This window comes from Denticeps clupeoides, chromosome 4, assembly GCF_900700375.1.
Source record: "Denticeps clupeoides chromosome 4, fDenClu1.1, whole genome shotgun sequence".
NCBI classification, from domain to species: domain Eukaryota; kingdom Metazoa; phylum Chordata; class Actinopteri; order Clupeiformes; family Denticipitidae; genus Denticeps; species Denticeps clupeoides.
In genome coordinates this window covers 14286860-14310277 of record NC_041710.1, presented here as the reverse complement: position 1 = coordinate 14310277, position 23418 = coordinate 14286860, and the positions used below count along the sequence as shown (strand labels likewise).

Sequence of the window (23418 nt, the reverse complement as noted above, 5' to 3'; positions counted from 1 at the left end):
TAATAAAACACAGGTTTAGATGGGTGTTTTTTGACGAGTTTTACATCTCTGGCTTGTGCCAGGCAACACAGAGCTACTTTTGTCTCCCTTCAGTTCGAGCCATCTGCTTCCACTTCTGAGGGCTTGTAATTGAGAAGACTTCACACATGAGTAAGAAAACATTTCTATTTCTCACAAAAAAAAAGAAAATAACCCAACAAAGGCAGACGTTGGGTTAGCGCGGCTCCTCAAGCATCCTCATTGCGGTACGAATGGAATATGCTGCGGACCACCTCCTCAGTTCTGAAGCGCTCTAGATTTCAGGCAGGCTGCAAGCTACTGAGCTGTACAAAAAAGCATCCTGTTATTCATCAAGCCGTGAGCGCTGAGACAAATGCTCTCATTTCTTGCCATCAAAACCTCTGGGTACTGCAGCTGCCTGCCCCTCGAGAAACCTTTCCCAATGATTTCACCCCAACTAGATGCAAATGAGGCCAGAACGGCATATAATGGATGTGCTGTGGATCACGGGGCGCTGAGAGCTACAATCCTCCAACAAAAAAAGAGGAAAAATACGGTTTAGAACAGACAAAAAGCCCTTCACCTGTTTCTAATCCACAGCAGGGGCTGAGCTAGTGAGCGGGGCAAGTTTCGGTGTGTCAGTTTTCCACATCAACTGAGCCATTAAGAGTTCAGCGCCATTTCATTCTCTGCACAGTTTGTGTGTGCGAGGCTCTAAGTGCATTAGCGAATCATTGCTCTGTGTCATGATGTCACAAGCAATAACGACACAACTCTCACGTGATTGGATTTTCCCAGCCGATGGATTACATTATAAAAAAGTATTCTGGGTCTAGAGGAAGAGAGAAAAAAAGGAAAATAAAAAAGGTAGAAGGGTCAATTACAGCCATGTCTCGTCATTAAACGGATCCATGTGTGCAATTCTGTGAATGGTCAGGCACCTTAGATCAAAGCTATGCAGTCACTAAATGTCTTTAAATGAAAGTCCCAGCCTTCCCCTTGAGTGCAATAATTGTGGCATTTTGAAGAATATTTATACAGGGATAAGGACAGGTTTATGGTTTCCTATTTATTTATTCATTTATTGGTCTGGTCTAAACCGCTATGGAACACATTCACAGCCTGATCCACAGCATGGCATTTTGAGTCAAGTAGCATTACCACAGTATGTGAAAAAGTGCCAGTCCTTCTACAGCAAGTTTGGAAATACAGAAATTCCCAGCAGCTGACCCCTCTCTCTCTCTCTCTCTCTCTCACACACACACACACACACCTCCCAATGATTGTGATTTGTGGAAAAGGAGCTGTTTGGACAGCTCTGCAGCCATGAGAATAGAGGAGCAGATCCTTAATTAGAGATCCCCAGCTGGGCCCCAAACTTTACCCCCGTTCAACAATCACATCGATTGCTTGGAAGCTGAGCAAATATGCCAGAACAGGAGTTCGGCAGGATCCTTTATTGGCTTAACATCATTTCGCTCAATGATCATCTGGCAATTTATGGTACTTCAGGATAATGGGCTTTAACCCCAAAATAGCTGTGATGCCCCCTCCCCTCAATATTTCATCTTTCACCTTCTCTAGAACAGTTCCAAAAATAAAAAATAAATGGAAAGATTCATGTCAGACTTGATGCTAAGCAAATCCCTCCACATCTGGACTGGGACAGGTTATATTGAGTTTGACCTCTGAAGTTCAAGTGGCAGACGATTGACTCGCTAAGGCAAATATCCACCGGAGGTGATCTCTGAACGGTGGGAATGGTCACCTCCCTTCCTGTGGGTCCTCTGCCTGCTGCGCTGGCAGTCTGGGTGAGGGGTCAGAGGTTAACGGGATAATCCCCTTGTATAAAACAGAAGATTTGGCAGCAGCTCACTTGCATTTCCTTCCCTACTTGCTCCCTCAACAGGATTTTCAAAGTGGTCTGTTGCTGTTCATCTCAACAATACACCCACAGTACATCTCAACTTTACAATACAAAGCCTTGAGCCTGATCGCCTCAAGAAAAGTCAGTGTAACAATGAAAATATGTTGTAGCATTTGAACAATTGTATATATGATGTATGAGATAAATCCTATGTTTATTGTTGATGTGATGTGATGTGATGTGATGTGATGTAGGAAAACACATTAACAAATCACATTCACCCTGTCCATGGGCTTTACTCAGATTAATTAGATAAACCAAAAATACTAACAAAATGATGGTGGGTCTCAACACTTTTCCAGAAACCTTAAGAAAGAAAATGATATATTGACGTGGGTTGCTATTTGTGGAGTCAATGTCTGTTTATTACATCGGCATTGCATCCACCACCAATTAAGGTAATTAAATGTGGTCGGGTGGGGGTAGCCAGGGGTCATCGGCTAGTGCGCTGCATGCTTTTTCTCAGACAGACATTGACACATGCTGTGGCTGTGCTTAAAAAGGGAACTACAGGCCCATGTAGAGAATACAAGACCCCCAGGACATCCTGGCGCCCCCTGAAGAGACGGCATTGATCTGCTGTTGAGGCAAAGCAGAAGCAACAGCTGACCTTTCCTTTTTCTTCCCTCCCCGCAACATCCAAAAACTGAAATCTTCAATCAGCAAAATGAGAACTGGCACTTGTCTTTAAATGACCTGAAAAAGGTAACGTTAAACTGAAACAAACACATATGAATGTTTCATAAAAGATTTGCATACATTCACACTAATGTTTGGGGGTGTCAATATAACAAAAAAACTACTAGCCTGTGAGTAAGTGTGTGTGTATAGATATAGATATTTCTCACATATATCCAACATCTCCTTATTTAAAAGAAATATAGAGCTCAGCCTGCGTGACTATTTTAAGCGTGGCAGATATAATTTGTAAATTCTCCTTTCCTCCAGATTTAGCCGCTGCATGACCAATCTTTCAGATGGACGCGGGTTCCGCTGGGTTCTGCCGCATCCTGTGGAACGTGAGGTTATCTGATACCGACACTGACAGCTCTATTGAATCATTTAGGAGGCTGCTGTGAAAATTCCACAAGATTGATTTTCTTTAAAGCTCAGTATGGGTTTTGCAAACTTGATTACTTTTAGGCCGACGCGAATGATTCATGAAAAAAAGATGGAAGGGATCTCACTCAGTTTGTCGCTCTTTGGGGGGCTTTTCTTTTCTTAGAGCTGAATCAAAATCACACATTCTACACATTCAGCAGTCATTTCACAAAGGCAGAAATATCAAGTGGGTTGGGGTCATTATTATGGATTTGCATGAGACCTGCCTATGTATTTTACAAAATGGCCATATTCAGAAAATTAGGGTGTAGAAGAACATCATGATTATGTATATCCCCAATTATATAAAATCATATTGACCACACAATTGTGATTTTGTTGCCAATACTGCTTTACTCGTTGCAGAAACCTTATATGACAAATTACTGTAATTTTATTCAGCTTTGCTCATTGCTACCATGTAGCCCTAATCTTTTACTTTGTATTATCGTAAGTTGCATTTATGTAGCCTAGTGCTTGGGTTTTCAATGGATAAAGTAGTGACTAAGGAAGGGAGGGGGGACGTGACTTATAAAAAAACTCTCACTCCTACTTCCTCAAACATCACTCATGTTCCTTCTTCAGCTGTAAAATTTCTGGCCTCACCTGCCCATGGGGGCTCCGCGATGACCCCCGACCTTTGTTTAAGGTGAATGTCAATACACATGGGAAGAGACGGCTCTATTCATAAGAGCAGAGAAAAGTGCTTTGCCAGTTTCTTTCCCATGACCCCCATCTGTATGACGCTGCACACTGTCACTCATAAATATACATGAGTGAGCAGGGCTAGACTTCTCTGATGCTATTTCTGCTGTTCTGAGGGCTCTGCGCATCTGTACACCACAGCACCGTTGGCTTAGTCACGTGCAGATCTGAGAGAAAATAGACATACACTCACACTCACTTACACTGTAAGTATTAAAGAGCACCATGCCAGTGTTGAGAATAAAATGAGTCAGTGCTGACTCATTTTATCCATAATGAAGTGCCACAGGGTTGTGTGGGGTGGTAGTGAGCGAAAAATCTTCTGACTAATCAGATCTTTTTCAAAAGGCACGCTGAGTTGTTGTGCGCTTGCAGCAACATAGATCAAATTATGCTGATGAGGTACAGTAGTGTTTATTGGGTCTGTGTGTGTGGGTGTGTGTGTGTGTTTTGATTGGTTAAACTCACCCCTTCTGCTGGATAGGCCTCCCAGCCAAGGTCCCCCAGAGCAGACATGGAGTCCAGCAGCGTTACTAGAGAGAGGGAGAAAGTAGAGCCTAATGAATCACTCAACACACACTAACCTTGTGACTTTCTGTGAGGGAAATACACTGTGTTTTAGAAGCAGCCACATATTTGGCCAGCAAATGAGCGAGCAGTCGCAGGCAATCAGTGTGACAGCCTCGGGGGATGCAGCAGCCTGCCCCAACATTTTAAATCAATCCCACAAGGTGCTTATTCATTAGAGACAGGGAAAATAACAGCCAAGGACTTTCATTAAAAAGAGGCCTGCCTGCACCCAAAAGAAAACATCAGGCAAGAAAAAAAAAAAAGTCCAGCCAAAGTGGAAAGGGGCAATGCAGATGGAAAGCTGTACTCAATAATGTGTGCGATGCATTTGTAGAGAGCATGGGACAAAATATAGCTGTATCAAATGTCTCATTTGGAAGAGAAAAAATATTAGAACATTTATGATGGCACTCCAATAGTGTTGATTTTTTCAACAAAATTTATAATGAAATATCTTCGTCAACAAACCTTCACATAATGAAGATGAGACAAGACGTAAATCCTGGTCTATTGTAATATTGTTTTAATATCATGTAATATTGTTGACGAATAACAAGACAAGATGTGTTTTATAAGATAAAAACTAAAAAGTCTTCATTTTCGTTGACAAAAATGACAAGAGACATTATTTCTTCATGTTTAATTGTGTATATCATGGTTTCTTGGTGTTTGTACTATATTGACTAGGTTAAACAAAATTGCATTGACCAAAGAAAGATATTGATATACAATTTCACTGACTAAAATCCATATTCATAATTCTTACTAAAGAAAGACTAAAATGCTCAGACTTTTAGTCGACGGAAACTTTACTACACTAAAATGAGTATGGATGTGACTAAGACTGATAACTAAAATGACAGCTTGAAGCAAAGATTAGACTAAAGCTAAAATTAAGACAGAACGACAAAAACAACTACACAATCCAACACAGTTCAGTTTTGGTAACCTTCTTTTTGTGATAAATGATAGGTTTTCTTTTGTTCCCTAGATGTCTAAAGATCACATTTGTGATGTCTGCTGATATATTGATATTGACAAAAAGGAGATAAAACTGAGGTGTAACGTATCAACGGAGGGTGGAATAAATCTACTAGAAATCAATGAATCTTTCATGCCAAAATCTTTGAAATTTTAAATCATGAAGATGTGCTTTGGGTTTAGGGGTATGCCTATTTCTCAGTTATAAACATAGGTTGTTCGTATGTGTGTGTGTGTATGACACAGAAAAAGACATGTCAAGGGACAAAAACAAAGATTAGCGAGACCAAGAGAGGTTAAGAGTTGGCTAAATGGTCATTTAAATTCTGAAGCCAGGTTCCCTCTGAGTTCTGAACTGTTTCCCCCACTCCAAGCTCCATTCCAGAATAATTAAGGCCTCTGCACCATGAGCAATTAATTTTTAATTATACTCCAGCTCCAGATGTTGCCCTTTCACTCTCTGTACTGTATTCCAACAACACAGTCCCCCCTCCCATGCTTCATGTCTCAGAGAGCAGCATTTTTTACAGCAGAACAAAACTGTCCTCCTTCATCAAACAACTGAAAGACCCTTTCACAGAGTGATGGGCATGATACCCATTCAGTTCACTTTTATACCAACTCATTTATGCAAGGTCATACTGACATCATACCAGCCAAATTACGTACTGTAGACAACTAAGGAAGCGGCCCCGTAATCAGAAGGTTGCTGGTTCGAATCCCGATCCCCCAAGGTACCACTGAGGTGCCACTGAGCAAAGCACCGTCCCCACACACTGTCATGGCTGCCCACTGCTCACTCAGGGTGATGGGTTAAATGCAGAGGACAAATTTCACTGTGTGCACTGTGTGCTGTGCTGCTGTGTATCACGTGTGACAATCACTTCACTTTCTTTCAACTATCTATACAAGCATCTATACAAATTAGACACTGCACCTAGATGATTTTCAAAAGCCATCAGCAAGAACAATAAATGGTAATAAAAGGTGACCTTGGATTTTTTTAACGATGGTGAACCACAGTGTGGTTCACAGTATCGAGTGGCTCCTCTTCTAAATGTTTTTACAAAGAGCACAAAAGAATCCTTCAAAGATCAAAACCCCATAATGGACACCGAATATGACTCTCCCACTGAGATCCTTTTTTGTAGGTCTCCAAGAGTCGTAGTCATTGCTTCCAAATGTTTATATTCACTGTCAATCCATTAGGGAAATGAAGCGGAAATCCAAGCATATCATATTTAGGGAGAAAAAACGTGCAGTAGGTTATTTACAATACGTCTATGCAAGAGAAGAAATCGATATGGGACTCTCCATGCAAAATTCCACTGGAGAGATGATCTGGGAAAGGCCGTGCAGGCGATGTGAATATTTACTACTGGTAGTTGTGTGATTTATAATGACAGTAGCTTGCTTGTGAATGTGATTTATCTTTCACAAATCATTTCCCGGAGGCTGCATATCACACTTTTGCCCGAGCCCATTTGTCTTAATGCCTCTTCAGGTGCGCCGAGTAGAATTCGGTGAGAAAAAAAAAAAAAGTTAGCCACACAGATCACAAAAATAGGAGAAGTGACTAATGCACAATTCAGGTTTTGTATGCCCCCCTCCTCTCCCTCCTCTGCCCCTTTTCCACTGGATGCGGCTAACTGATGAGGACCGCTTTCATTTAGAGACCAATGCTTGATAATGCAACGCATTACCTTCCCAGCTTGTGACATTTCAAAATAAATAACGTAACGGGAAAACTGTGCCAGCTCTCGCCGAGACCATTTATCCCGCAGGCAGGTAGCATTACGTTAAGCTACGCACTAAGCTATGTCTGAGAGGAATGAAAGTCAGTCCAGTAAGAACAGCGCAGTTCTACGGCCTTCTGTTCCCGAACACGGGAGGCAAGGCTTCACAGTTTGCTTCTCAGTCTTTTATTTGTTGTGCCCAGTGACATCAGAGTTGTCCCAAACTGAAGAGAAAATCTATACCCAACAAAATGAGATGGTGATGAAAACCGCATCCTTACTTTGTGAAATTCTGGGTCAGTAAGAAGCATGCATGTAACATGCATTTTTTATATATATAAAATCTAATAATAGAATAGAATAATATAGATAATATATTATTGAAATTCAGACATGACTTTAAGTCTTAAATTACATTAAACACAGCATCTCAACAGTAGGTACTGATAAAACCAAATGAATACATTAGTTTATAATGATTAATAGATTGTATTAATCCTACCCAAGAATAGAGAGCTTTATAAAACTGCTGCTGTATGGTAAAGAAAGAAGATAAGAAACTCTCTGGAAAGGCTCTGTGTGAATTCAGCATAAACTGGAAGAATCTGAAAAAAAGTGAAAGTGAAGTGAAAGTCATTGTGAAACACTGCAGCACAGCACATGGTGCACACAATGAAATGTGTCCCCGGCAGTGATACTTTGCTCAGTGGCACCTTGGCAGTTCGGGATTTCCTCACCCGCTTGGCCACCACTGCCCCATAGACAAGTTGCTGCTCTACAAGACCACGACGTAATACTGGAGGTACAGGAGGTATTTAGTTTGTTAGAAATAAAATCTCACCGCCCACCCCCCCTTTTCAACTCTCTGCTGAGTCTAGACACTTGATAAGAAATAAAGACCTACGCATTAGTCTTTCTTCTCAGGATCACGTTTCAGTATTATCCAATCAGCCCGGCGCATACTCCATCAGCAGCTTGGAGCTGAGTGGAAAGTGCTAAAAAAAAAACCACATTTGATTCGTCTCATCTTTGGGCGTCTCATCTCAGTGATTATGGCTTCACATGAGCGCAATGTCATCCTCTGGATAATACACAGCACTGATTCGTAAGGCGTTGCCCGCTGCCTCTCACCATCGCTTTCTCCATGAATAACTGAGGCCTGTCGGAAAAAGTGCACACTACAGCCGATCCCACTGATAAACCGCCACTAGCGGCTGCCCCCGAGGACACAGCACAGTGATTTCCAGAGGGCTCCGGTTTCAAAGAGCCATGCATGAGTTATTGATTATTGTCATCCAGCTGAAATTTACATAAAAAAATACTGAGCCTGCAGACTAAGGCTGGGAATGAGCCCGGCCTGCTGAAACGCTGCTGAGGCACACACTTATTACCCGAGTATCATTCATGTCCAGAGGATCGATTAGTCTTTGGTCACCAAATTCTATCAACCAACTAGCTTCCAAAGTCATAAGTTCAAAGCCCATACTTACAAATCCTGCAGACAATAGTGTGTAATGCTAATTTACTGCTGAGGAACAGAACCAGTACAAGTGAAATGAACATTTCCCCTAGCCTGTCTATGGTCCTGAAGTGGCTAGAAATATAAAGAGTGCTTTCGGCAGCTCAGATGGTCTGATATGAAATTTCTCCCCTTATGTCATCATAACGGGAAAGGTTACCTCCCATTTCAAATGCTTTGTCTGCCCAGAGAATTTCCCACCCCTCCCCTAAAAAAGGGGACCGTCAAGCCTTGAAAACGTGTGAAGCATTGCATTTGTTCTGTGATTGGATGTAAAAATGAACACAGATGTATTTTTGAGTTCAGTCACACGAGACACCAGTCGGTTAATTACATTTTTTTTCTGGAAAGCGACTTCAGATATATTAGGGAAGCACTAAGACATATATAAAATAAAAAAAAATAGTTCAGAAAAAGTAAAGTCTTCAAAAACTGCCAATGCATAAATCAACGAACCACATTTCCATTCTGCACTGATCAGTGACCTCACACTGTGCATTGTGAACTCAGACACACTGTTATGTTCTAATCAGATTTGCTTTATTTTAAATTTACACAGTTTATCTAATTTTGACATGTTATATATACTTAATTTTATATTTTGGGAATTTTCTCAGTTTTAACCTTAAAGATGATTTTATGAGGATGAAGAAAAAATATTTCAAAATGTACTTTGTGATTCTAAAATAAAATAAAACACATTCTCTGCAGATCAGAACCAATCATGTGCAAGAATATGCCTGAATATTTTAATATATATTTTTAAAACTAGTGCACGAATCATTAAAGAGAGTTGTGTTTCCAATCCCCAAAACTACCTTTAAATTATACAGTTTAATCAAGCATCACACATTCATAAAAAGACTAGGGGCAGTGGTGCCACAGAACCGCCAAGGTGACACTGAGCAAAGCACCGTCGCCACACAGTGCTCCCCGGGCGACTTTCATGGGTGATGCGCTGCGGTGTTATGTGTGACAACTGAGGGTGGTAGTAGCCCTGTGGGTAACACACTCGCCTATGAACCAGAAGACCCAGGTTCGAATCGAAACTTACTACCATTGTGTCCCTGAGCAAGACACTTAACCTTAAGTTGCTCCAGGGAGACTGTCCCTGTAACTACTGATTGTAAGTTGCTCTGGATAAGGGCGTCTGATAAATGCTATAAATGTAAATGTAAACTGATCACTTTCACCATAACAGAATGGAATGATCCAAATAAAATCCAAGCCATGGTACAGCTATCCTTATTGGGGCAGTGTTGGACTAGCGGTTAAGGAAGTGGCCTCGTAATCAGAAGGTTGCTGGTTCGAGTCCCGGTCGCAGTGGCCCCGTAATCAGAAGGTTGCTGGTTCGAGTCCCGGTCCGCCGAAGTGCCACTGAGCAAACCAACATGCCCACACATGCTCCCCGGGCGCCTGTCATGACTGCCCACTGCTCACTAAGGGTGTGTCCATGAGATGTGCTGGAGTGTATCACAATCACTTCACTTTCACTTATTGAATCATTTTTCATCAGCAATTCTAAATCTTTAAAAAACATTGAATATGTTTATGAGAGAACTAAATAAAGTGATAAACCCTCAATATATGTCGGCCCTTTAGGTCCAAATACCCATTTCATGACTTTCTGTTCCATGTAGAACAAAATGCACCCCCTAAATAACACCTCTAACACTCAGTTCTTTTTTACTTATTTTGTTCTGATGAAAAGGAGAAGAAGAAATTAATGCAGTAGATAAGGAAAGTTTGACACCAGCAGGAACCCATGATATAAGATATATAAGGGTTTTGCATGGTGTTTCCACATTTTCATGCTTCAGTCCTATTCTGTGCTGCCCATAGCAAAAATGGCTGTCAGCATAACTAAGGATCAGAGGATCTGCCAATGTTGTTTTCCACTGGGACTGAAATGAGCCACTGAACCCAGAAATGATATCATGCTTAACAATCGGAAAGAATTGACACACAAGTAAAACAAGGCTGAAACTGGCAACTTGCCCACCAGTAACTCAGAAAAATTCCAGTAACACCACACATCCAGACATAGAGTTCCTGTAAAAAAAAAAAAAACTTGAACCCTGTAAGCTGTAGAGCCATGCAACACAACAAAAGAAGAGGCATCTCAGCAATGGAAGCCTACCTATTCCCACTTCAGTGGACCTAATAGGAGCTTCTGTGGATAGAAACCCCAAACACTTAACTCTGTTTGGAATTTAATTTCTCCTGGCTCAGAGTAACCCCTCTCTCAATGGACAGAGCAACTATCTCCAACTATACCCACATCAGCAACACAATAGTCAAGTATGCTGATGATACAGCACTGGTAGGTCTGATCTCTGCCTATGGGAAGGAGGTCCTGTGGCTGTCTGTGTGGTGCCTGGTAAATAACCTGGCCCTCCAATAAAATGAAAGAGATCACCCTGGACCTTCAGAAGGCACAAGGTAGGTCCGCCCCCGTTCTATATTAAGGGTGCACACTCTCACATTGCTGGGCACCACAATCTCTGCTGACCTCCCCTGGAATGCCAAGACCACGGCAGTCATCAAGAAGGCACAGCAGCATCTGCACTGCCTGGAAGTGCTCAGGAGAAATAACATCAGCGAGAAGCTGCTGGTGACCTTCTGCTGCTCCACCATCCAGAGCATACTGACGTACTGCATCCCAGTATGGTTCTCCCACTGCACATAGACCGAGGGTGCAGAGGTGATCAAGACTGCCCCTCCCCTCACTGAAAGACAGCAGAGCAGAGAGAATCATCAGAGAACAGAACCATCCTGCTTATGGCCTGTTCAACCTCCTGCCCTCTAGGAGGCGCTACAGGTCCATCGGCACAAGGACCAACAGCTTCAGAAACAGTTTCTTCCCAAAAATCATCATTGCACTAAATACACACACCCTGATATCATTACCAGTCTCAGACAATGTGCAACAACAAATGCTGTTTGCTGCAATCCACACACACACACACATACACACACAAAAGCTTCAGAACTGAATAACTAACTAACTAACTAATCCAAACAACAAAGCCCGTTCTTAAATTGTGCCCACCATTGTCTGTGCCATGCACACCAGACCGGTTGCTGGACAGGATTTGACCCCTGGGGCTGGCCTTTTCCTGGCCAAAGGGTCCTTTTTGCTATTGACAAATGGGGAATGGACGCAAGGGAGCAGACAGGCCGCGTTTCCGAGGCTCTGGTCCGCACGTCTGGTGCCGTCTCTCCGTTCTGTAATCCCCCGGCGCTGCGGCTTTAATCCACCTGCCAGCAATCGCAAGCCCCGGGCAGAGCCAATGAGCGAGGGAGGGGGAGACCTCACAGCATGTCCACCTAGCAACACACACAACACACATCACAGGCAGACACAAGTGCTCTCCATCAAGGCCAGAAAGCAGCAACACACACACACACATACGGAGGACACAAAGGACAAAAACAAGAAGTCAGCACACTCCATCATCACTTCACACACAAGTGCCTTCAGTCACAACCACTTACACACAAAACACAACAAATGCATTTCAAACATTTTAAAAGCAAAGAAACGCAAACACACACACACACACACAATACTGTCAGCAGTTTAATGATGCTGAATCAGCAGTGTGGTTCAGAAATCCAGGAAACACACACTGCAGCAGGGTGACAGCGTTGTCAGAGCAACATCTTTTCCGTCTCTATATAGATGGGAGTTTTTGCCCCATGATGCTCCACTGAACCGGTAACAGTTATGGTCCTATTTGGTTTACTTAGCAAAATAAGCCAATCAGGATGCTCTTTGTCCATGAACAGGCAACATACACAATGACGTTCCCTCTCTCTCGCGCACTCATTCCGTCATCTACGGAAGTTAAGATGTTCTTCGCAGACTCCAGCAAGATCCCAAAAGAAAGACCCTCTGAGACGATGGAAGAAAAATGAAGGGAATTTTCCCACACTGTCAAACACTGTCTTTTCTGTGCATTCCGGCACAGAATCTACCCCATCAGAGCGAATCGTCCTTGCAGCGGGAAATGTCTGCTCCCAGAAAAGAGCAAGCCTGACCGGAGACCATGTCAAAATGCTGACATTCTGTCACGTCCTCAGCCTGACTGTCCCGCCCACCGTGTCCTGCATTCTGAACTTCAATCATCACCTGCACTTGTCGGTCACAATCAGTTCCCGGCAAACCCCTGCACATCCAAACGCATGAAAAGACCTTCCGGTGAACATTTCCCGGCCGACTGTAGCATTCCCATTTTCAGGAGTTGGGCTTATGGCTACACCTTTTGAAGTTTCTGTTAGGGACATTGTAGATATCCATGTATACATTTGGGAGTAGTGTTTCAGGGCCCCCCTTTCTTTGAGTGTATTTGGTTTAATAAAAGACTTGCGCTTGGGTCCTCTGTCCATGCTTACACATCCCTTACACATTCCTCAGTATGAAAAAGCGTGGTTGTAATAGCCTCATCATTTTTGCCCGCGCTTGGCAAAAATGTATTAAAATTTGTTTTCAGTGAAGTATCTTGCTTGCCTTTATTATTTGCAACGTAATTTAAATAACTTTATGCTAAATGTAAAAGATGTTAGCTAAATAGGAGCCATTTTATAATTATGCAGTTTATAATCTGACTAGTTGATGAAATTTGATTATTGGTGGTTGTCTAGTTGACTAACAAAATAGACATTAGGTGCTGCCCTAGTGCCACATCTGTGCCTATCATTAACTCAGACAGAAGCTTTTAGCTAAAATAGCTTCACTATTTCCAGTGTTAAATGATGGCAAATGATTCCCGTGTTCTGTATATTAATTGTTAAAGTTTATTAACTTATGTGAGAGCAGGTTGCTAGGACACCTTGAAAAACAACCTTATAATATGCGTGTTCTGCCTTTGCCTCCATTAAATAATAAATAAGATTAAAGTAAAGTGATTGTCACTTGTGATACACAGCAGCACAGCACACGTTGCACACAGTGAAATGTGTCCTCTGCATTTAACCCATCACCCTGAGTGAGCAGTGGGCAGCCATGACAGGCACCCGGGGAGCAGTGTGTGGGGACGGTGCTTTTGCTCAGTGGCACCTCAGTGGCACCTCAGTGGCACCTTGGCGGATCTGCATTCGAACCTTCTGATTACGGGGGCGCTTCCTTAACCGCTAGGCCACCATTGGAGGGACTGCCATGTGACTAGGTCTGCTTTATCACATCAATGTCAAGTGGGGACATTTTGCAGAAAAAAAACTTGTTTCTATTATGTCCTCATTTATGATTTGGAAGGTCTTGTTAGAGGTAAACCTATAGTACACATGGCATGTAGGTAGTACCCTGGGTCCTCACAAAGACATAAAGAATGTGTGTGTGTGTGTGTGTGTCTGCCTTGGCTCTGGTTCTACATGCACATTTAGCAGCCAACAGCACATTAGAAGCAGCGTAATCACCTCCCTGCCTCTGCCCTCTCCACCTGAGGAAACAAGGCTGCGTGTCCAGCATCACTAATGAACTCACACACACACACACACACACACACATGTGAGCAGACTGATATCTGCCCCTACACACTGCTCTGAGCTCAGCACTGATGGTTTCACCATAATAACACTGATAAAAAGCGAGCAGTGAGGGAGCTGGTCCTGGATCAGGGTTGAAGGTTCAGAAGTAATTGGGGAAGGCTGTCTTGGTCATGAGACCATGCATCTGAGTACCAGGAGGGATTACACCGCTGTAGCATAATGGTCGGTTGTGTTAAAGAGGTTAAGTCCGAGAAAAAAGCTGCAGTGTGGTCATGTGGGTCCCCCAAGGGTTAAAATGGAGTTGGTGGTGAGGAGATGGGAGGATGTGATGGATATGGGAATTTTCTGGCCTATTTGAAGTGAACACTGTGTGTGTGTGTGTTTGTATGTGTGACTGTAAGTCTCCTGATGCCCGATAGAGAGAGAGAGAGAGAGATAGAGAGCAGTGTTTGAAATGTGAGAGTGCAGGTGGTGGTGCCAATCTTTAATTCACACAGGACTGGACTAGAATGGCTTCGTTCTGCCTTCAGACTGCCTTCAAAAGCCCACAGTGAGAGGCTGGAGTGCGGGCTGGCAGCCGTCCCCACACACACACACACACACACACACACACAGGAGAGATGTGTAATTGAATCTTCACTTGCTTCGGCTGTGTGTTTTTCTCCCGCTGTTATCTCTGTTTTTCTCGGCCTTGCTCATTCTCCATTGTAACACTCGTCCCCTATCTCAGTCTTTCCCTCGGCATACTTTTATAATGAAATAATCCCTAGATACACCCGATCCTGCTTCCCAGTAACAACACGCAAGACTGCAGCTCATTAACACCGACGTAAAACCGCACGTTTACTTCACCACACGTTTAATACATCCGTTTAATTGCGCTGCAAGCTTGGCACACTGGTTGAAAAGCTCTCAGAGCCATCGGCCATCACGCGTCACAAAGACACAGCGCAGTGTCACAGTAACAAGGGTGTGAGTGACAGGTTCCTCTGGATCCTGGTGTCAGGGGAGGCGGCCCTTTCAGTCTTTCCGGGGAAAGCCGTGTCCAGTGCTGCAGCTTCCTCTGTGTATTTTTACCAGAGCGTTTCGGCCTGGGTGTTGTCTCTAGACCGGTGTATGTGCTGTTGGTTAGACCCAAATCTTTATTGTTATTATATTTTGTACAAAAGTAAATAAAAATATACAGAAACGGCTCAATATTACCTAATATAACTTGGATTGTTTAGGAATATTGTTACTGACTGAGATAAGTCAGTGTTTCAGATTAAAAGTTCCATCAAAAATATTTGGCACAGACATGAGGGTTGTGTGTTTTCTATGAATTTGCCTTTAATTTTTATTTTCCTTCAGTAAGGAAAATAAAGAAGTATGATGAGAACTGAGATCACAGATTATATATGTTACGGGAGTAAAAATATTCCAGCAAGTTCATTTAATTTTGCATTCATTTTATCTCAGTGAGGGAAAACGCCATTACCATATAATACTCATCAACAAAGATGACTAAGGAATGTGAACAGAAGTGGAAGAACAGAAATGCATATTAAACAGCGGCTGTTTCTTCACACACACACACACACACACACACACACAAGCATATCATTTTTAGGATATGCCTGGGTGTAAAAAAATACTTTACAATCCTAAAACAAACCATTGCCACAAAGTCTGAACTCAGTAATGAAAATGCAACTTTTACTGGTCGTCAGTAAGAAAAAGACACGAGCACACGTACAGGCGTACAGCTCACTGCCTTTCCTGGAAACCGCCTTCATGCGGTGCATTATAGTATCACTTTTACGCCATTCTCAGCCCAAAATCCAGGGAGTGGAAGCTACCAGGCTGTATCTCTTTTCGGTTGCGTTCCTTGAGTTACACCGCCAAAGCACCTCGCTTGTGGTCCCTATGAAAAATGGCAACGTCTCTGTTTCCAAACCGCACGTAAGAGACTGACGTCTCAGGCCGATCATTATTTCTGGACTCCATCAGAAGACACCGCCTGAACAGTCAGGAAACAAGAGAACCTCTGATTTGACTTTTAAAAGGGACAGTCACTTTAGAGCCACTGCGACCCCACCACCAAGGTCACATCTAAATGGAAATCCAACCAAGCGCCAAGCCGCGTCACGGGGACCGGCGCCACAGACGGACTGTGCAAACAGACGTTGAGATTTTCAATCATATTGACCGGCAGTCGGGGGAGGAAGTGGACAAATCCCTGTTGGCGGAATTGTTTTTTTCCCACCACTTAATGCCCACAATTCATTTCAGGGCACAGACCTCCATTTCTGTAGAAATCTCAATTGAAATTAAAACCGGTTCAGACGAGAGCCGCTTCATCCGGTGGCGGAACGGGTGCATGCTGTGCCATGTTTAGGGGCCGGCTATTTCTTTATTTCTGTGTGTGAGCTTGGTGTTGACTAGACTGCTAATGAGCTTCCTGCTCTGAGAGGCGCGGCGCAGCCTGACCGCGTCTGAGGCGGTCGTTTGTACGAACAGGGGGAGAGTACCGCGCGCTGAGCACGCTCATTAGCGCCGGAGCGTGGGGCCCGTGGCTAAAGGACTGAAGCTTTAGGGTTGCGGAGGGCAAGTGCGGGGAAAAAAGAAAGGCAAACCGGGAAGTGGGTTACTAGCCCAGTGAGTGAACGCCGTGCTTCTCTTGTAAGGAGCAAAAGGAATGAGCCGCAAAAAAAAAAAACGGCAAGAAAACTCATCTTAACAGGCTGATTCCTTCAGGCAGACTGACGTTTATTAAAGTCACAAACATCACATGACGGCTGGAAGTGCAGTAAGCAGCACATGTATTCCTTTTCAGGGGCAAACTCATGAATTAGAGCACTAATAAGCGCTCTACATGCAACGTGTGCACAGCAAAGGTCCCATTTGTCGTGTCCATTTTGATGAACTGAGCAGTTCAGTTCATAAAAAAAAACATAAAAACTTTTTTTAAAAAAATAAATAATAAAAATTGCACAAAAGCAAAACCAGCTGGGTGTGTAGTTAGCTCCTCCCCACAAGACACGGCGGGCTGTCCAGGGCGATCTACTGGGTAATGTAGAGATTGTATTATGCCGCCCCCCCCCCCTCCTGTATGATTACACATCATTACGTGACCCCTTGGCTCCAGGCCCCCATCCAGGAGTAATCGCGGTAATAGAGGTGAAGCTTTGCGGCGGAGGGAGGGAATCAATGGCCTCATCGGTTCAAGGTTACTGGGAAAACGACGGGAGGGATCCAATCTATTTAATTACATCTGGCCGATTGATCATCTGAAATATGTACTGCCGATAAATACAAGTATTATAAATGAAAGCGATCTGGGGGGGGGGGGGGCGACCTCCGACCTTCCGAGACCAGACTGCGTGTGTAATAACGAGGTTGTTACTACTCTGTTTACTCTCTGTTTGCGCCACTTCACGGGCCCGTTGCTGCTGGCTGTTAAAAGGGCCATTCGAGAGGAAGAACGAACAGGCCAGGCGGCACCCGGCCAAAGAGGAGAACGGGGGGACCCTCAGGAGCGAGTCCGTAGAAGCGAGAGAGAGCGAATAAATCGCTAACCGCGCCGCTGATTGCCCGATGAGTGGCGGTCGAGCTGTCTCTAACCACCCGGACAGCGTGGCGAGGAAGAGGCGTGAGACAGCGTGAGACAGATGTCCTCGTTATTTGGTCACGGCGTCACCTCTTGACTGCAGTGTGTGCGGACGCCATTGTTTAAGTTGTAAAAGGGGCGCAGGCCGTGGAGAGCGGGAGGAAAAGGAGCGAATCTGTCGGTTCCACCACATCCGCCTGACGGCTCCATCTCGCCCCGTAGGTGTTGTGTCGGGGTCACCACGGGGAGGTGAGGCAGGGGTCGGGGGCGCCACCTGCTGGACGAGGTGGGAACTGCAGTCCCGCCTCCCCGACTGGAAGCACTTGGAGCGGTAAGTCCGGGTCAGGGATAAAAAAACCCCACTCACGCCCCTCGCCTCCCCCGGCCAGAGCCCACACTCACCGGGGAGCTAAAAATAACAAACTCCGGAACATCTCTCGGCTCAGTGAGCAACGGGAGCAGGCGAGCGCCGGATGAAGCACCTTCATTAACAGCAGCCCCGGGGACAATGATGAGAAGTGACAAGGCAGGTCCCGGCAGGGACACAAATACACAGGCTAAAACACACCAAAATAATAATAATCTCACCAGCGGATATAAAGCGTCGTAACGTTAATGGAAAGGCAACGGAGGAGACACACGCTCCAAGTTGGCAGTGGACTGAGACCCCACTTCATCCTCCGTCCTCACCATCCACCTCCGGCACATTTCCACGCCTCGGAGAAATCATCCATCTAAATCCCCACTGCTCCGCTTAAATGAGATTTCATCGCCCAAGACACATGGTCCACTTTAAAGGACGCGCTTTTTGCCACGTTTATGTTCCTCTGGAGCGCTGCTTTTGTACCAGGAAGCGCAGCCCACTGTGGGTTTAAGTGTGTGGGTGCCAGAAACTACAAAAAAAATGGCCTAATTAGATGTTTAATTAGGATGGATGTACAGTAGTTTGTTGTGCCTTTTGCCTGTAATGTATTGCGGCCAATTCTGGATCCTGCACTCAACTCGGTGGTACAGAAGAAGGGCAGACACGACACGACACGACACGACCTCTCACCCCCCACGCAGCTTTTACCCCCATAAATAAGGAGAAGCAGAGAGTTTCCACGCAAAAAAAAAACGCCACAACAGAAATAAGGGAGAAGGCGAGGGGAGCCGTGGGCTCGAGCTGAGGTTTCACCCACGACCACCCCGCGCCCCACGGACTCGCGCGCACGTGGGGGGAAGAGGGGGGGGGGGGGGGTCCACCTTCAACAGGAGAGATGTCAGGAGCAAAAGAAAAGAAAAGGGGCAGAATAAACGGCCATTCTTGCTTTTTTTTGTGTGCAGTTGTTCTTTCTGAAGTGAAGCCGCGTCTGAAAGTAAGCTCGGGGAACCGAGTCGGAGGAGAGCCGCACTCGAGCGAGCCGAAACACGGGAAGCCTCGGCGAGGAAACCGAGTAAAAAGCCGAGTAAAAAGCCGCCGAGTAAAAAGCGCGCCTACCCTCGTTTTCCGGGTAGTTCCTGACGGCCCGCGCCGCTGCGAGGAGGTGCAGGAGCAGGAACCGGAGGGATGGGTAAATCCGAACGGGTGCCATTGTCAGCGCTGCATCCCGCGGTCCCGAAGTTCGCTTGTACTCGCCTGGCGAGCCGCGGAGCCGCCGAGTGGAATGGGGGGGTGGGTGGGTGGGGGAGGCGGGTGGGAAGGAGGGCGCGCGCCGGGCGCGCCCCCGCCTGTCAATCAGCGCGAGGCGCGGCGGGCGCGCGCGCGCGAGAGAGAGAGAGAGAGAGAGAGAGAGAGAGAGGGAGAGAGAGAGGGAGGCTGTTATCTCCGGTTCGTAACGCCGAAGGCTCCCGTGGTTTTATTCTTCTTCACTCTGAACAAGCCTTCGCCGTCCCGACGTACAACAAAACTAGCAAAAAAAAAAAAAAAAAAAAGAGCCTCTAGACACGTGTAAGATAGTTCAGGAATGGGTCGAAATAATGCGACGCCTGAAATAAAGTGTCAAAAGTGTGACTCTTTGGCCGGTGAAATGATCTCCCTGAATACTAAACGAGATGAATGGGCATGAAGTCAGATTAAAATGATACGTCTTTGTCTTAATGACTAACTACCCTGGGAAAACTAAATTTACCTCACAATTCTTCTGATGGCACTATGCATCATGTTTGATATGATGGAAGTGCACAGTTCTAGAAGGGCCCTTGAGGAAACTGCTAATGGTGGTGCATCTAAACTGGCCCCTCTAGGGTCCATAATCACGCTGTGGCATCACGCGTGGCTGCATTTAAATTTTTTTTTTTTTATTCCAGTCTTGGGGCCCTCTGGTCCGATGCAGGTTCTCAGTTCCCTTAACACACAGCCCATCAAATCCTTCTCGAACCCGTCATTAGCTGCACCAATGTGTGTGTGGCATTTTCTATGCAAAGTGCACTCAGCAATGCACCTTAGAGGGCACTCATTTTTCTCTATTAATGGCAGCCAATGACACATATTTTGCAGATCTAGAGGGGGCACTTCAACAACGGGGGACACTCTGGATGGGGGCAGTATTCTATACTTCTATACTATTCTGTGTAAAAATGCAACAAAAGTGTATATTATAAAAACCTTGCCATGCCTATTTGCTTTGTCATGGCAATACTTACCATTATCAAGTACACAGTGACAAAAGGGAAATGCGTAAAATAGGAAGTTGTTGAGCACTGCCACCGCCCGTCGCCTATGCTTTTTGCATAAAGTAACTCTACGTGAATTGATAAACCGAACATACAAAAAAATGCCGATTCACGCTGCATAAAGAGCAAAATTAGTACGGCAACCCCCTTCTTTCTCTCTCTCTCGGCGGCCATGAGACTACATTCTTCAAATGACAAAGGCCGTTGCTCTGTCATGCATTCCAGCGTGGACAGAAGAAGGTGGCTCCTAAATCCTGCCGACTCCCCCGCATCGCCTCCAAGGGCAGCCGTCGGTTATGAAGCGAGCCATGCTCGGCGGAGGGGGGCGGGTGCTGAACTTTTTCACCTCTGTCAGGATGAGAGAAAGCCCTCACAAGACCACCACAGAATGCACATTCAGCAAAAAAAAAATCCTGACATTTCAAGGTTCAGCGTGGACAAGTTGGACTTTGTCCCAAGCCTGTTGTTTTCTCCCTCCTCTTGCCAAGAGGAAAACAGACATGAGACAATAAGTCGATTTCAAAAGAATTTCCCCAAAAAAGTGTACATTTACATTTACATTTAGAGCATTTACCAGACGCCCTTATCCAGAGCGACTTACAATCAGTAGGGGGACAGTCCCCCTGGAGCAACTTAGGGTTAAGTGTCTTGCTCAGGGACACAATGGTAGTAAGTGGGATTTGAACCTGGGCCTTCTGGTCATAGGCGAGTGTGTTACCCACTAGGCTACTACCAGTGTATTATGATCAAAGCTGGCAGTCCACAACCAAATTCCGTCTTCTGCTCCTCGGAACCATAGTCACCTGGACTCTCTCGCTTTTTGTAGAAAGGTCAGCCAGACTTTTGCAATCATGCTTTCGATCAGGAACTTCAAACCAGCTGCGGATTGTTCAGAGGATAAAGAATAACCCTCACAGACACCAAAGGCTTGGAACCATGGAATCATGCCTAAAATCTGATCTTGTTATAATAACGTAGAATGTAGCATGTAATTAACGAAAACGACACTTCATTTACAATGCCATGCCTTCATTCATCAAAATGTTTAAACAGTCAAGGCTCATGTTCCACAAGGTATGTGAACTTGTACCGCCATAAAAATGATGAAATGAGTTATTTGGCAACTGTTGAGTAAATATCTGACACGTGAACCTTGCCTGTCAGACTGTGCAGTTCATCCATGCTTTACACTTTTACAAATGTATGATAACACAAGATAACGCATTCTGTTTATTTGCTAGTTTGCCAACGGTGCTCAGACAAATCTGCACAGCCAATAAATTGGCAAATCTTTTGGGTATTTTCTTTCTTCTTTTTTTTCTCCTATCCATGCCAGTGTTTCGGGCAGACCGACAAGTTGATCCACGTTGGGAACTTTATTTTAGGTAAAGCTAGGAAGTGTAACTCGTATGTACAGCGACTTTGTTTTAGGCCATAGCATTAAACAAAATGAACGCGTCTTTAGCCTCGAAATGTAAAATATTGATGTCATTACATTTAAAAACTGAATGAAGATAAAATAACCAAATAACTTGATACAGCAACTGACACAAATCTGGAAAAATGTTGAAAAGAAAGAAAATCAACTGTTCAGGTGGCATTTTTCTGGTCAGTCGTGCACTGAAGTTTAATATAAGGAACACATAATTCCGCTCATGTGCATGATGGATCAGCTTTTGGGTTCCCTGAGAAGAGCTGTGAAGCTCACAACTGGTTTAAAAAAGGGAACCCTTTAGACTTGGACCCCCACTGGTCCACAGTAATCCAGCTCTGTTGCTTCACTCCCTAGGAGTCATACGAAATCCTTCAAAGGGCAGATCTCCCAATCCTTAAACAAGACGCTGCGGGTGACAGCTGAGGACAAACAGATATCTCACATCCTTGATAACCTTGGAGATCAGGGGGAAAAAAGTTAAAACGTCAGCAGTTTTAAATCTGTGCCACTTTGGACAAAATGATAACATCCCGTCCTCCATCATGAGGTCAGTCTTGTCTTCAGCACCATTTCAGGGTATGTACCATGCTGTAGTTGTAGTTTCCATGTGATGGCACATTTCAAGTTCTCTTCTTATATAGAACATGTTTCTGGAGTGCTCGGATCTTCGAAAAACAGCTCATGGTTAAAGCCTCACAGCTCAAAACACAGCACATTCCCACAGTACAATTTTCTACCCAAATGAACCCCACACCATTAGTTTTTGCAATTCACTGGAAAATTGCCTTTTAATTTGTGCCAAGCATGGGAAAATTACATTAATAAAAGCCAATCCATCATCATTGATTAGTATAAACATTCTTTGTGTGTGATTATTATATTTTAATAACTGCTTTGTTAAAAGTGTTTCTTAGACTCTGATACATTGACAGTCGTGTCAAAGTGGATGTAGCTGGTCGGCGAGGGTGTCTGTCAGCCACACTGGACTCACGCTTCACGCTTGTCACCTTTCAGATTCACTCACTCATGTGTTAATGTCTCTATTGTGGGAGGCCGACCGTTTAATAGGCAGCAGCTTGGTGCTCGCATTGAGATGCGGAGAAAGAGTTTTTGTTGGGGGGCATTAAGCCAGGGGGGGGGGGGGGGGGGGCGCTCTGCCACATTTCGAGCTGGCAACGGGTAATGAATGGGATGTGGCTACTACGAGGGAAAAAGAGGTGGCGAGCGAGCGTGTGCTTACGCGCGAAGAGGAGCGAGGGGACGACCGGCAGTAATAAAAGTGATACGTTGGGGAGAAAGGGAGTCCCGGGGGTGGAGGGTGATAATAAAGCGGAACAAAAAAGAAACATAAACAAAGAAACAACGTCCTCTCGCGTTCTGAAACGCGCACAGAGGCCCACAGTAACGGCACGACCAGCGGCACCAAGTCGCCAGTGCCATTCATCACGCCGGGCCGAGCCAGGGCCACCACACAGAAAGTGAGAGTGGGGGGAGAGCGAGTGTGGGAAAGCCCCAACGCACAATGCGAGCGCTGCCCCCATTAGTCCCCGGGCCCGCTGTGGAATCCTGGCCTTCACCTCGGTCCGTGGCAGACGGCTATTCAGCCGCATCCAGCAGCCGTCGCAGAGAGAAGTGAGCCTTCTGCCCGGCGAAGTCACCCAAAGCTCTCCCCCCTTTCACGCTCTTTCCTCCGCCAAACCGCTCTGATGG

The 23418-nt window shown here is 44.9% G+C and overlaps 1 protein-coding gene across 2 annotated transcripts in view; it reads right to left on the bottom strand.

The window, feature by feature from the left end:
- The window catches only part of epha4b (eph receptor A4b), a 96857-nt gene extending 77603 nt beyond the window's left edge, over positions 1-19254 (bottom strand). For both annotated transcript variants that reach the window (XM_028975616.1, XM_028975617.1), the window contains exons 1-2: positions 19099-19254; positions 4202-4266 (exon numbers count right to left, since the gene is read on the bottom strand). In XM_028975616.1, the coding sequence (XP_028831449.1) occupies positions 4202-4266; positions 19099-19192 (159 nt within the window). In that variant the 5' untranslated portion in view covers positions 19193-19254. The remainder of the gene's footprint in view (positions 1-4201; positions 4267-19098) is intronic.
- Positions 19255-23418: the final 4164 nt, after the last annotated feature.